The sequence below is a fragment of the Struthio camelus genome, chromosome 16 (assembly GCF_040807025.1).
Source record: "Struthio camelus isolate bStrCam1 chromosome 16, bStrCam1.hap1, whole genome shotgun sequence".
Classification (NCBI taxonomy): Eukaryota; Metazoa; Chordata; class Aves; order Struthioniformes; family Struthionidae; genus Struthio; species Struthio camelus.
In genome coordinates, this window is record NC_090957.1 from 19458739 (window position 1) to 19474083 (window position 15345).

General features: G+C 38.1%; 1 protein-coding gene across 10 annotated transcripts in view; it reads right to left on the reverse strand.

The window, feature by feature from the left end:
- The window catches only part of BCAS3 (BCAS3 microtubule associated cell migration factor), a 386186-nt gene extending 370880 nt beyond the window's left edge, over positions 1-15306 (reverse strand). For all 10 annotated transcript variants that reach the window (XM_068909662.1, XM_068909661.1, XM_068909660.1 and 7 more), the window contains exons 1-5: positions 15185-15306; positions 13608-13695; positions 10392-10446; positions 8192-8267; positions 6327-6433 (exon numbers count right to left, since the gene is read on the reverse strand). In XM_068909662.1, coding sequence (XP_068765763.1) covers positions 6327-6433; positions 8192-8267; positions 10392-10446; positions 13608-13678 — 309 coding nt within the window. In that variant the 5' untranslated portion in view covers positions 13679-13695; positions 15185-15306. The remainder of the gene's footprint in view (positions 1-6326; positions 6434-8191; positions 8268-10391; positions 10447-13607; positions 13696-15184) is intronic.
- Between the last annotated feature and the right edge of the window lie 39 nt (positions 15307-15345).

Below are 15345 nucleotides of genomic sequence, written 5' to 3' on the forward strand. Positions count from 1 at the left end.
CACTAGCAGAAGCTTCTGCTATTTTCAGTCTTGTAAAATCCTGAATTAACTGTCCTTAATGCTAACGCCCTTCTTCTATCTTTATAAAACACAAACCTATTAGCATTGCTGAGGCCACGCGCATCAATTTTGACCGAAAGCACCATTTTCAGTGTAGAGAGGTTATATAGGCTGATCTTCCTGCCAATTCAGGCTTTATCTGGTTGCTGAGACAGCCAACAAAAAGAGCCCGTCTTTTCTCTGAATAGGACGCTTATTCCACTAGGAATTAAAGCTGGACAAATAACTACATTTAGCATAAGCCAAACCCCACCACTAATGGCTAACAACTTTGTCACTGCCAGTTTGGGTGAGATGTGGGCTGGCAAGTACACGGTGAAAGGCTCCACATCCCATTACCAGTCCCTTGAGCTATCCAGTCTCATAAGCAGAGACAAAATATAAATAGACTTCACAAACTGAAAACAGAGCTTTAAATTCTTCAAAAAGCACCTGTGAAGAAACTAGGCTGTGGCTGCCATTTTGGATTTGATCCAGCTAAGTAGCAAGTCCCTATGGCAGCTTTCAAAGCTCTTAAAAGTTTTTCTTTCCCATTCCACAAGCCAAGAAAATTTCCAAACAGGTTTCAAGAATTGAATATTAAGCTATAAAAGCAGCTTCAGGTGCTCATTCTGTGAGCAAGCGAATCTGAGGTGATGGCTCCAAGCTGGCCTGATGGGACCGGGTGGCATGCACAGCGCAGGGCATCAAACCGCGAGCTCTGGACCTCCACGGAGGGCGGCGAACGCGCCAGCCCCACCGCCCGCTCGGGAGTCTGCCTTCCCTCCTTCTACCAAGGGCAGGCTCAAAGAGGAAGGAGAACTTGCTCCTCTACTTCAACGTTTTAGGCTGCTGCTTTAAGCGTGACAGACCAGAAAGCTGGAGCGCTATTTTATTTTTGATGACAGAGCTTTACTGTTTGGAGCATACCAGTTTGCACCCATTTTAAAAAAAAAAAAAAAAAAAGAAAGTAAGTTTTGTTCACACTAAGGATAACTAATAGTTTCCAACCACAGAAAATGGTTTTCATATGGTGAAAGAAAAAAAAAAGTCAAACCTACACCAAACTGGAAGTTTCAAACTCAATGCTTAAACAACTGTGCAACTACATAAAATGAAACTGTTGCTATATTAAAAAAAGAAAACCATTGCCAGAAAGCACAGTGATGATAATAGATAAGGTTTTTTTCTACTCTGAATATATATTTTAAATATGGTAACAGGATAATAAGCATCCCTGAAAAACTAAACTGCCAGATACTACCATAAAATACTGTTTGATATTATCCTGTTGGGTTAAAGGTTACTACCAGTCATCTCGCTACTAGGAGAGTGAGAAGGGACTTAGGCCAAAGGACAATTTTTAGGATTTTAGTTTAGAAATTCAACCAGTCTTCTTTTTCATTCAAAATAAACCTCCCTAATTATCTAGAGATTATAAGAATTTAAATTCTCAAAACATTACAGAAGTCTACTCTAGTGACTGACTTAAGTATGATAGTCTACCTACTACTGAAAATTATGACAACACAAATTGAATTTAAAAAAAAAAAGAAAGCTTAGTAACGGTTTTGTTTAACGTCTTCAACATTATCAAGTTATTTGTTAATATGTTCTGAAGATTTTTAAAACGTCCAGCCTGCAAGCTACCTATAAAATCCTAATTTGGGGATAGTTCTGCATTTTTTTCATTATTACAACACAAAACTAAAATGAAGCAGACAATACTGGAAGCAGGCACACCTCTCAAGATTCTTCATTTGGGCTTTGTCCCCATCCACGGGGAGCTACACAAAGTTCCTTCAGACTCTTCTGATACCTCTTACTACAGTCTGCTAAACACTTTGCATGCGCATTTTTCTTCTGGTACAGGATACAACATAAATTAAAACACTTTCAACATTATTGCACAGTCACCTAACGTGTGAAAGCAGAAAACCTCTTGCATACCTCCAGTCTCTGCAGTACAAAAAAAATTTCTTTTCAGAAAAAAATTTGTATAGATGTTTTGTAAAGTCCTTACCCATTTTTCAGTGTTACAAAGTCAGGTAATTTTTACATTTTCCCAAGTAGCTAATAGCAGCCTCAACAGTGGTATCCCATATCAGAAGGGGGTCTGGACAGGGAAAGGATTACAGCTTCCTATCTGATAAATAAGAAGTCCTTTTTCCGAGCTCTAAAAAGGCAGAGAATCACAAAGGGACTAAAGACTATGCTGAAGCCCCAGCACACGGGGCTTTTGATGAACAGTAGCGAGGGCAAATGGAACTTGCATGTTTGATTTACTATACATACCCATCTATACATCCACATACACACACCATCTGCTGTGCAAATGCAGTTCTACCAAATTAAAAATCATAGTGCTATTGACACCAATATTTAAAAAATTTCAAGTTCTGACAGAAAAAGAACAGCAGGGTGGGATGCCATCCTCGTCCAACTATCCCTTCACGTTCCAGAGGTCCTTCCACCAGAAGTCACCTACCATACAGGTTGACGCACACCATCCGTCTGTGGCAGCACCATCATACCACAGCCTTTAAGGATTTTTTCATTGAATATACAGCTGTGCTTGCTATTACAAGTTGCCTCTCCTAGCTCCTACTTTACTAAACTCAAGCTTGATTGCTCTTTTTTAATTGAAACATGAACTATTAATGTAATTTTCTAATTCTGAAACTTCCAGCACACAAGGAAAAAAAAGTTATCAGCTGCAAAACCAGCCAACATGCATTTCTGTGAACAAGAACATCTAGAACAGATACTTGGAAACCACATTAGGCAGAAACCAGTCCCAATTGTATTTGAAATATGAGACTGGAAGCAAGGGAAAAACAAATTCCAAATAAAACACAAAACTACACTGGACCATTATCAAATAGGAACTTCTAGTCATACTTCTGCATGTTCCCAGATTTCTCCCCACTTAGTGAGGTATATTTTAAGAACACTTTTAACCTTCCCACCCCCATTTCAAAACACAGATCAAAGAAAAGTCATTTGGATGGACACCTTCCGCTTCTTATGCAATACAGATTTAGATGCTGCACTTCAAAACCCCAGCCGTTACTTCAGCACCCAGCAGTCCAAACATTATTTCAGTCCTTTGAAGCAGCTCTAATGGTATCTTCCATTTGCAAGTAACACTTCTGTAGTCAAAGATCTTACTCCAAGGAGATGTTAATGTGAAACCACTCAGACTGCAAAGAGACACACACTCCTGGAGGCAGACTGCAAAGGTGTTTAGAAGTCAATGTAACACCATTACGGAGAGTGTCAGCTTAGAAGCTGTCATAAACACTTCATAATCACTCAGACACAAACTGGACTGCCTGCAACACATTATTTTATTAAGTGCTGAATAGAGGTTCAATTGTACGAATAAAAAGCACAATGCTACAGATAATAGCCTTACCGAGTAGATTTTCACATAAATGTCATATTGTTGCTTTTTCAAATTGAAAGGTTTCTAAACTACAGAGATCTGTTTTCCTAATAATTGGAATAATGTTGCATAATTATAACCTAAACCCTCAACAAGATCAAGAAGAAAGGATAGGTTTGTATACTACCAAAGGACACAAAAATAACGTTGCCAAATAAACTCCAAATAGTACGTCAGTCAATAAACTTGCCAGGTTTAATTTTACTCAACTAAGTAGGCAAAGGAATGAGATGGAGAAACCAAAAGGTGGAAAAATCACAAGTTATGTTACCTCAAAATTTGTTAGATATACAAATCTTGCTCTGAAAAGATATTTTAAGATAATCAGTGTTAAAAACGATCAATCTGAGAAGCCATCTAAGATCATGTTACTAACAAAGGAATCATTCTAACATTGAAATTATATTAACACATACAAATTGCATTATTGCAGTGTGAAGCTATGCCTTTTTGGATGTGGTCTTAGATTTCACAGGCTATATGAATGAGAGGCTGACAAAGGGATGCAATATCTCTACAGCTGGCACTCTCAGGATGGGTTGTGCAATATTTCCACAGTTGGCACTTCCTTTCATTTCACTGGACATTTTTCCACATCAAAAATACCTTCACAGAACTGAATCACACAAAGAGAAACTGTCTTGTAGTTTCATTTTTTTCATTTTTACTAAAATACCAAAATACTAAGAAAAACTAGGAATTATGAAGTAGTTATTATATCCTGGGGAAAAATACACTCTGGCTGCATTGCCCTACTGAAAAGAGAGATAACCTTCACTCCATGGCCTAACCTGTGGCAATTCAGACACCAAAAAAAACCTCTCTGCTCGCTATGAAACAGGGATAAGTTACCTTTTACCATCTGGCATGGCAATGCCGGTGAACATACTTACTCCACATAACACAAGGTAAAGTATTTGACTCATTTGTTGCGTAAGTTCCATCACATTATTTCATGTTCACCACAGGGCACCATGGGGTAAGAATTTAAATACAGACAGGTAATGCAGTACAATTTACACTGAAGTAATTCGTTCCTGTACCAAAGAACTAAGTCTTCTTTCATTCTTGCTTTCCTTATACATGTAAGATCCTACAGATCTCACAGTAAATTTCTCAAGGGCATTGATACAGATAGCTCTTACGCAGACACTCATTTAGACACAAAAAGTCACTTAGAAAGGACGCACAGAACTCTCACCTAACCACAAGCAAGGGCATGTTACATCCACACACATGCGCGCGCACAGACACACACACACACACCTCTGCCTGCTAGCTCAAGACACAAGCCTCTTATGATGGAGAGGCCAGGACAAGTCCCATGTCAACACAAAGCACCTCTGTGCGCTTTTCAGAAAATACACATTCAATTGGACAAAAACATTTCAACAGAATAAAGCAAGTTGTTTTACAAAAATGCTTTAGCTTAAATCTGTGTGACTGCTTCTAGTATCTTAGCTAATTGATCAACACACGCTATAACTCCTGGTATCGCTGCAGATATATTTCCTCTCTTAGCTCAATATCTTAGTGACACCTAATGTTTGTTTTCTGTAATACACTTTGAAGAACAAAGCAAAGCATTTCTCAACAATTAATAATAATCTGTTTTGTATAGGAATACAAAACTGATCACTTTTCAAAATGGTGTACAAAACTAATTTGATACTGTAAAATTATTCTTTGCATTCAAATTCATTCCAGCATAAGGAAGTTAAAAAAAAAAAAAAAGTTTTGTACTATTAAAAATAAAGCCAAAGAAGCTGGAACCAGCCATAGTTTCTCAGGACATACAAGCAGATAAAAGTTCCTAAATTACACCGAAATTAATAAAGTACATTAGCTCTTATTTCATTTCTACAAACTCTTATTTCAAATGCAAAAGCTCAGCAGTTTAGTTTTCCTCATCTTCAACTAACAACAGGCACGTGAGGAGGGGGAAGGCCCGTTCTCCTATACCCTACCGAAACTCAATGAGACAACGCTTAACACAGCTCTCAACATGGCGTGCAGAATGAGAAAATTTTCCATTATACTTTCTAAGCTACAGTTAGCTGCATTGGACATATCTTTACACACCAATAAAGTAATACAAAAGTACACATATTTCTAAAAAGCCCATGTATTTTATGAACGGAAAAAAACTCCATCCTTACTATATTATTTCGAAGGACAAGGTGTTATGAGCACTATTTTTTTTTAGTTAAGAATTTTATGACCTACTGTATTAAACTTTATTCTGTAGTTCAAGAAATTTGGGGAAAATTCCCCAAATTAAGTCCATGTGCTCATAAACCATTCTGAAACACAAACTGCAGGGTGCATATGACAGCATAAAATCAAACCCATATGCACACACAGACTTTAATAAAATTAAAATTGCAAATCATGTACATGACAAACACTGTGACTGTAAAATACTATCAGTACTGTCATACTTGCATTTCTCGGGAAAGCAGATTCTTTTCATATTTTTCTACTCTTATTCCTTCCTGTAGCTTAAGGAGATTTTTTTTCCTGTGATACTAACTGTTCTATAATGCTACATACTGCTCCCAGTTAGACTCTGAAAATTTACCTAATAGAAATCACTTGCAAAAAACCCTTAAATCTGAAAGTACATGAATTCAAGTGTATGATCTATGCTCAGTATTAACCCTGTGATAAGCATATTACAGATATACCATATGACACGGATGATGAATGTTGGTTATTTCTATTTTAATAGGAAAAATGTAGTAGTAATACAATATTGCAAACAAAACCAAATAATGATGTGGTGTCAAAATCAGCATCTGGGAAAGTGTCTTGCCTTCAAGTTAACTCTGTTACTTACAGGTATGCTCCAGACTTGCATTCCATCACTGTATCCGATCATGAGCAGCAACGGTGGTTCATTCCCAGTGCTGTGTATTTCATGAAACTCCATATTCCTTGATGTATCTACATTGGGTTTAAATATCAAAGCCACAGATTAATAGATTAGGAACTATTACGGTTAGGACCAGTTAGACTAGATACTATTTTCTCAATTCATGTTTCTGTCATAATTAAAGGCAAAGAGAAGTGGTTTACATTTTTATGCTGGAAAAGCAGTGGAACATACGCTTTTAAGCGCACATAATCATTAGAATTTCACAGAGAGGTTAGAAAGTATTAAAGCAGAAAGTGATGGAGAAAAATGTTATTCATTACATTGCAGGCTATCATGAAATACCCCAAAAACTTTTGTAGTCTTATCTCCAGTGATTAATAAAACATGGCAAACTTTCCAAATAGAGAAAAATTCCCAAAAGGATCAACAAAATAAATGTTAACAAATACTACAATTACAAATGCACAGTATGATCAAAGCTCTTTATCAATACTATATAATTAATCTTTACATCAACTTTATGAAGAAGGAAAATCCCAAGAAGAAAACTGCTACAGGACATAATAATCAATATATTAGGTTTTTTTGTTACGCTGTAGAGAAGAACCTCAAGAAGAACAGTCAAGAATTTTTAAAAATAAACAGAAGAGGAAAACAAAACCACAAGGAAGCAGACTTGAAGTAGCCTAAAGCTAGATATAATGCCATGTACAGGTTGATAGGTCTTTTCTATTTCTAACCACCATGAATTTATGAACTGCCAGCCTCTATGCCATTTCAACAGCTGGAAAATATATAATCTTCCCTATTAACCTCCAGGAAAGCTTGAAAGTTCCCCATCATAGCTCTGGCTATGGTTGTTACTATTTCATTTGAGACCAGAATGAGCTGTTACCATAGAGCTCTAGACAGGAAAATAAGTTAGTAGACAAGAAACAGTGATTTTCTGAAAGACTTAAGTCCACTGTTCTCCAGGAGATTCAAAACAGGAAAGCAAGTCCCTTAGTTCTACAGCTAGTACAAGCACATACTGTACACCACAAACAACTATAAAACTTTTGATTAATTCCAGCAAATAGTTACTTGATAGCAGCATTCAGTCCTCTCTCATTCAGTCCCTAACTTCCTCACTCAGCAAAGATAACTGAGATAGACTGAGGTAAAAGAGCTCAGGTCTTAACTGAATATCTACTTCAATTGACACTTTCAGCAAAAGCCTGTAACCTTCATCATTTTCTCTTAATGACGTTGAAGAGCAGTTGCCTGCACGGAGTCAGTAGTCTTTGCCAATGACTTACTAAGATACACTGGGAGTGACAAACAAGTTAAGTTTTAAGAATATTTTGCGGCTTTGCTCTGCTATTGCCTAGAAAGATATCATGGTATCTTCTGCTGATTTTCCTTGACAGCTCTTCCTTTCCATGAATTTCTTCCGATGAGTTCTATCATGTCACTGACAACGTATCTGGGACCTAGACGGGATTCACAGTTAGATAATCCGGAATTGAAACCAATAGCAAATCAACTGCATTTAGTTCTATGCTTTGTTTTCAACTACCTCAAGGAAAGAGAATGGACTTTTGGGGGGATTTGCCTTTCACTCTTCCTCTCCTCCTTCCTAAGCCAGAATTAGTTTGTCTTTAGAGGAAGGTGCAAGGCCTATTTGTTCTATTTGCTAGGTACTGAAGAAAAGCCCAACTATTCACTGAGAGTTTAGCCTAACTAAAATAGCTTGAGCCCACAATGTTCACACAGGAAAGCTAACTGAAATTATCGTACACAGACTCAAAAATAACAAAAATAAGTGTGAGAAAAAAAAGCCATACCATTTAAATCTGCATTTTCAAATCTGACCCAAATGATTTTTTCCTTTTCTTCTGCTGGTGGGGTACCACTGTAGGCCTGGATAAACAGCAGAAAGGTTGAAAGAAGAAAGTTTAACACCTATGGTTTTCAACCCTCTATAGAACATACAAGGGAATGCAGGCAAGAATTTAAAAAAATAAAATAAAAAATAAAAGCATAAGCAGCATGTATCTTCTTGTCATCAGTATTCCTGGGAGGTTTTGTTTCAAAAACAAACGGCTCCATGACTAAGATACGTCATACTAAATATAACTCAACAAGTGTAACATCACTTACTAAAGTAGAAATGACAAGATACGTAACAATAAGCATGCTGGAAGAGGTTAGAAATGCCACATACCAGTCTAGTGAAGCTAAAATACAGTGGCTTCCACAACCTTTAACTTTAGCAATTGTAGACTACTTTTAAGAGCAATGTTAGAGGTTCTCAAGTGAAGCATGTTTACTTTAACCTTTTTTTTTTATTCACTTAAAAGCTTTATAAGCAAAATTGAGGAAAGAAAGAGGCCTTTACTACACAGTTTACTTTACCGACATCTTTTAGTTATATTTGAGGCATTTTAAAAAATAGTAAACTGTAATGCAAGCAGAATAGATCCATGCTTCAGTTGCGTGTTCTACAGATTCCCATTAAAAGATGAGATACAAAAGGAAACTGTGAAGGAGACTTACAGTGTTTCCAAACTGCACATTTTACAGTTCTCAGGAGGAACTGTGGTAGTAAGAATGTGAGTTACAGTAGACATACCATCACTTTCAAATGAATTATAGCAAACTACTGTGCAGTATTTGGATTAAATATGAAAAGAGCTTGTATAATCACTTTACACATGCCAGCAAAGCAATAACATGAACCAAAAATACGAATTTAAAAAATAAGTGTGGGTATTACTTTTCAAAACAAATCACATTCCATGCTTCCAAGGCAAACTGATTTGTAAAATAAAACACAGACTGTATCCCTTAGTTAAAGGAGGGAAAAAGTGGGGGGGGGGAGGAACCCCAATCTTTTACAGGAAAATTTGACTATTTTTCATTTTGACCATGAGTCCAAAAATATATTTCACAAATTAATAATAGAGAGAGGAAAATCTTTTATCATCATCGTTAAGGAAATTTTAGTTAATAAAGATAATCTTTCAAATAAGAATCAAGAAAGTTTCCTGAAGCTACAGGCAATTAACTGCAATGCTTCTCCACTACTGAATACAGCTTTCCCAAACAATAACAAAACAAAATTAGTTTCTATCTGCCATGGAGAGGCCCATGAGCATCACAGAAGTGACTATAACAGTTTCATGCTGCTGCTGCCTGGGAAAACTATGACCAACAGCAGAGACAAGCATCACAGTCATTCTCCAGAGAAGATGACCCCAGAAATTAAAAAAAGAAAAAGAATGACAGACTCCTGCTTTACAAAACTCCAGAATGGTGGACAACAGGAGAGCAGAGTTCACAATCCCACATCAAGCAGGGCTCTTTTGGGCAAGTTACAGATTAAAAAGATTTGGGGGGGTGGGAAGGGTTAGGAGGGAAGAGGAGCTCTCCTTCTCAGCCAGTGATAAAAGTAAAAGCGACAGAAGGTGGATATCAAGCTGTTCTAACATCAGCCAGTCAGTGAATGAGTTCGTACACAGGTTTCCAAGCATGAGCCAGAGAAAAAGTATTTGTAAGAGGCAGAACAATTATTAGGCCCAGTCTCTTCCCTTCACAACTATCGTATTGCCATAGCTATCACAGGAAAAGGCTGTAGTCGTCTTCATGATAACAAGTTGAAAAATTACTGTATGTATTACTATATGAAAATATGTGCATATATTTTATATACATAATTATATTCATAACTATGAATAATTATATATACATAATATATTCATACATTTATATATAGTAACATATATAGCAGTACTATATATAGTAATATAAATAGCATGTGTAGCATGCTAAGATTTACATTTAAATAAATATTTATCAGAGGAAATTTAGAGGCCTACTTTTCAGATGGCATGCAGCCTATGCTTTCTAAAAATCAGGTCTCAGGATAGCCAAAAAAAATTTCTGGCTCTTGTTCTTATGATGTTTTGGTCCACCTGACACACGCTTCAACTGTTTTGTGTATTTCTGTTGAAAAAACACTTTTTAAGAAAGATGGACACATACCTGTGGCACAACATCTTGAAGAAACGTAACAACGCTTTCCATATATGACTGTTCCCTTGAAAATAGAAGGAAAGCTGTTAATTACTCAAAAGTTCATAAACAGTTATGCATATATTAAGTTGCTCATATCACACTAAAAAACACGTCTGGTGTTTAACATAACCAAAAATACTAAGTAGTATACAATGTGGTTACTTAATATACTGCCAAGTACACTTTGATAGTATGTATATTGCCTGAAAGCCTATAAGAAGCAAATACCTATTTATGAAATAACCGTTCAGGAAAAAGTATACAAGGGAGCCTTCAACTCCCTTGAGTCTTCAGGAGTGAAAAACCATGTCCTCCATATCATTCCAGCTAAGCAAAGTAGAGTAGAGCTTTGGAAATTATTTCTCAGTACTTCCCCCCCCCCCCCCCGCCTTGATTTGAATATTGTGCCATGAAGAAGGAAAAAGTAAGGGCTGAAGCACTAGCTCTCCTTGTGCTGCAACTAAACTGTAAGACCTCATATGTACTATGCACCATGATGAAGTTGAACAAGTTGAAACATTTTACAGTAGTTCCCCGGTAGGAAGGGGAAGGAAAAAGCAAGACCCTAAGAAGGGCAAGGAGGTATTTTCAGTTAAGTTGTTACAGCCTCGGAAGCCTATTCCTCCTTGGAAGTTCATTAACAGCAATGACTTAGAGTAGTCCTTAGCGCAAGATACATTTGTTCTGGTAGATTTAAACTAATGCTTTTATTAGCTTATCATTACAAGAACAGTGAGTCTCTTGTGTAACCACTGAACAGCATAATAACGTGGGCTGATTACATTAGACTGACAGTGTTGTAAGTATGCAAAAAGTTTGTGCTTTCTGTAATGAGTAATGCTGAAACATGCTGGCAACAAACACTACATTCATAAAGTCTAAAATGATTAGGAAAACCATAACTTTACTTAGCTAACAGTTTTGGCAGTCCTCAAATTAATTTCTATTTTGATAGGCATTTTTCCCGTACTAACCGAAGATTTCTAACAACAACAAGGATAGATTGTACTAGCAGAATGAGGAAACCTAGATTCTTGATATCCAAAGGTACATACCTTTTCTTTGTGCCCCCAGAAACAGTGATATGTTTCTTATATTGTTAATTGGCATGTTTAGAAGTTAAGAATGAAGTACGCTCCACTAAACACAGCAATAGGGAAAATATGCTGGTCAGGGTGTTGCAGCATTTGACTTAAAGTATCTATATATAAATACATTTATCTCTGTTTTCAGAGAGGATTCAACTAAGACCATAAATCATGAAATTTTAGAAAGCTTATTTCAATCCATGGATAACAAAACCAGGTTTTGGTCAGCAGCCCAAGGACTACTGAATCAAATGAAGTTTGTCATGCTGCTTAAAGTAGAGGCTTTATAAATGCAAGCTGTGGTTTCTAGTGCTGATTCTTCTTTGATTTATGTAGGTCACCAAAACTGTCTTTGTACACCTTCAGAGCCCTTTTGTTACATGGCAATAATACTTGTCTATCTTATAGGTATAGTTTAAAATGCAATGTCTGAAACTCTCATCTGAATGTCCATCAGAAAGAATAATGCCTTTACTCTTCAGTTTATAAAATGAGTACTTTTTTCCAGTATATCTTGAATTGTAAACAAAGCAGACGTTTAGGAAATGTTTTATTCAATGTACGTACTCCAAGTCTTTCCTAAAGTTGAAAAACTTCCATGAGGGACTCTTTAAAGCACTTAAGAAAACAAAACACACGCACACAAACAAAACAAGGCAGAAGCCTTCTAACTTTAGGGGACTGACGATCAGTAGTAGAAGGTTCAAAGTCACTTTCTTTATTGCTTATGTATCACTCCTCTTTGTAGCCTGTTACTGAGTTTCTGCTTGTAAGACACTAGGCATTTAATATAAGCAGCAGAAAGTTGCAAGGTGTTAACATGCTGCTCAACAAAATTCTGATAGAAAAGGTGATACTTTAGAGGTTTGAGATAAAAAGATACACATCAAGAAAAAAACCACCACATTTTAATAAAACAAAAGGGCAGATAATCTTACTCTTACAGTGTTGTTTTTTTTTTTTTAAATTACTTTTTCTTCGGTGAAAAAGCTTACTTTGAAGAAGGTATCATTGCAACCAGACATGCATCTGTTGAAGAAATCTGCAACGTAACAAACGCTTCTTCTATTACATGGTTGTAGTGGACATTGTACATGGACAGAAGTCTAACACAATTCTTGATGTTACAACAATAGATTTCTTGTGCTTCCCATTTAAAAAAAAAAAAGAGTGAATCTTGATATTTAAATATCCCGTTATCTCCAGTGCTGCTGTACTATCATTAACTCTTAAAGCAAACTAACAGCCGCTGAAATGAATAGCAAAAGTCAACATTTCAATACAGTGCAATTTTACAGCAACGATTCAGTAGTATAAATGTCCCCAGAAAAAGAAAGAAAAAAGGAAAAAAAATAATTGTGGCATTTTTCCTTAACAAAGATAAGAGATAAATCTTCTAAACTGTCTTCCCAAGCTTTTTTGCCAACGAAAGTAGTTTCATATGAACACAACGAAAATTAGGATGCCCGAGCAAAGAAGGATGGTCTCTTATTTGCTTTGTCTGCCTGGAGATAGGTAGCTTTGTTCCTGCTTTTGTTCTCTTGATCAAAAAATATTGGAATCCACAACTCCACTTACTGAAGCATTTTAATGACAAGCGTATATGTTCTTATATTTGCATTTCTGTGACCAAGGTATTATACAGAACAGCAAGAAAGGAACATGCGGAACATGCTATGCATATGTGCCTCCTAGCATAGGAGGCACATATTTTTGCAGTGCTTGATCCACAACTCGTGCAGTGTTCAGCAAACAGAATTCTGCAAACAAACAAGAAAACACTGCAAGACAAAGTATTCATTTTTAAACTGTGCAACTTTGAAGGCTGGCCCGAGCTCTTGATCTATTAAGCTTAAAAGGATCCAATTCAGGGAGACAGTCTGACCTGCATAATCCTAGGAGACAGGAACAAAACTGTTTGGACAGGAACAAGAATCTGTTTACTTTCTTTTATTGGAGAGTTCTCAGCGCAGCAGAACTGTACTGTCAACGCAAGCACTCATAGCTAGCTTTAAACAAGATTCGTGCTAGGTTGTTCTTTTTTGAAAGATACAAAATATTTCAAATAAGGGCTATTTTTCATAAACATGCTTACGTGACAGCTTGTGGGCGAACTACCACTCCTCCAGTACACCTACTCGGTCGGCGTGGAGATTCTGTCGCCATTGTTCCTTTGCAGGTACCTATAAGCAACACATTTCTTTTTAATAATAGTTTGCATAAAAGTTATTTACATTAATTACTGCTATATTCTTCAAGATGATGAAAATCTCTTCAAGAAGGAAACTTTACTTATACAAACCTGTAAGACACACTACACCTTTACAGCACTCTAAAAACCAAAACAAAAAACAAACCAACCCACCCCACGCTCTTCTTTTTTTCTAGTATTTCAATACAGCTCCTGCAATTTACATGAAGGCAAAAAAAAAAAGAACACAAACCTGCAGGATAACAAAATGGAGAATTTTCTTTAACCACACATTTAAGATATTGGTATAGGTACACAGTTATTATCAGTCTCAAATAAAATCATTATTTATTAATGAGCTGTTGTCTCAAAAAGTAATGTACATAAAAATCATGCACAACCACAGCTACAGTGTGTTGTACTCTTGAAAAATCTATAATTGGTTAGATGGAAGCTAACACAAAGAATATGATGGAACATATTCTACTTTTTATGTCAGTTCTTTGTGCCATCTTTAGATTTTCCTCCACACTTCTGCTCTTTCATGTGAGAATTCAGAATATCTGTCATAAAGACAAAAAACACTGAAGTCCCCCAATTCAGCCACTCCATTTCCTGCCCCCTCACCCAGCTGAGAACAAAAGTGATAAAGAATCAAATCCCTAATGTGTTATCAGTTATCATCATTCATGATTTGCAGGGCATGTGTAAGGGCCATCTAATTAAAAATAAATAAAACCCTAGCCCCATAGAAAATAACACCAAAATCATCAGCAATACGAACAAAATTTGACACAGCTGCCAAACAACCTTAAAAGAAAAAGAAGGGTATGGAGGATAAAATACTTCCTAACATTATGCCTTAATCTAGCAATACACCTGTGCCAGGCAGTGCTCACTACCTGCCATTAAGCCTTAAGTGCAGTCACCTGCACCACAACTCTGAGCACCTGAGAAGTTCCAACAACGTGGCTTCACAATGGGAAAACAGGAGTACAACCCCTCCCTCCTTCCCCCAAAAAAGCAGGCAACCGGGAAGCCCGGGGCACCCTCCAGCCACCCGGGATTGTGCAACGCCAGAACAAAACGCTCCAACCTCACTGGCGTCTCCTCAAATTGCCACCCAGCCCGCACCGTGAATCAGGCCGCAGCCATCCGCCTCTCTCCCCCGGGGAGGCGCCGGGCTCCCTCCGGACGCCCCTCTCCGGGGCGGCCCCCTCCTCGGGCGGCCTCCGCACGCGCCGACGCACCCCCCCCCCCGTCACCCGCCAACCGTCACTCGCCAACCGTCACCCGCCAACCGTCACCCCGACCCCAGGCAGCCCCGCCGCCCTCCTCCCTCCGCGCCCCGGCCCCTGCCGGCCTCCCACCCCCGCGTTCGCCCTCAGAGCCCGGTCTAGCCCTCCCCGAGCCCGGCCTCGGCCCTGCCACGAGCCCGAGCCCGAGCCCCGTGCCCCGGCCCGGCCGCCCCTCGCCCGCACCTGCCGCCTCTCCCCTCCGCCCGGCTCCTCACTGACAGTGTTTGGGACCCTCTCAGGGATTGACACTAAGCGAACCGCACGCTCATAGCCAATCAGCCAGCCCCGGAGGCGGGCTGCTCACCTCGGCTGGCCAATCCCCACGCCGCTCCGCGGCAGGGGGG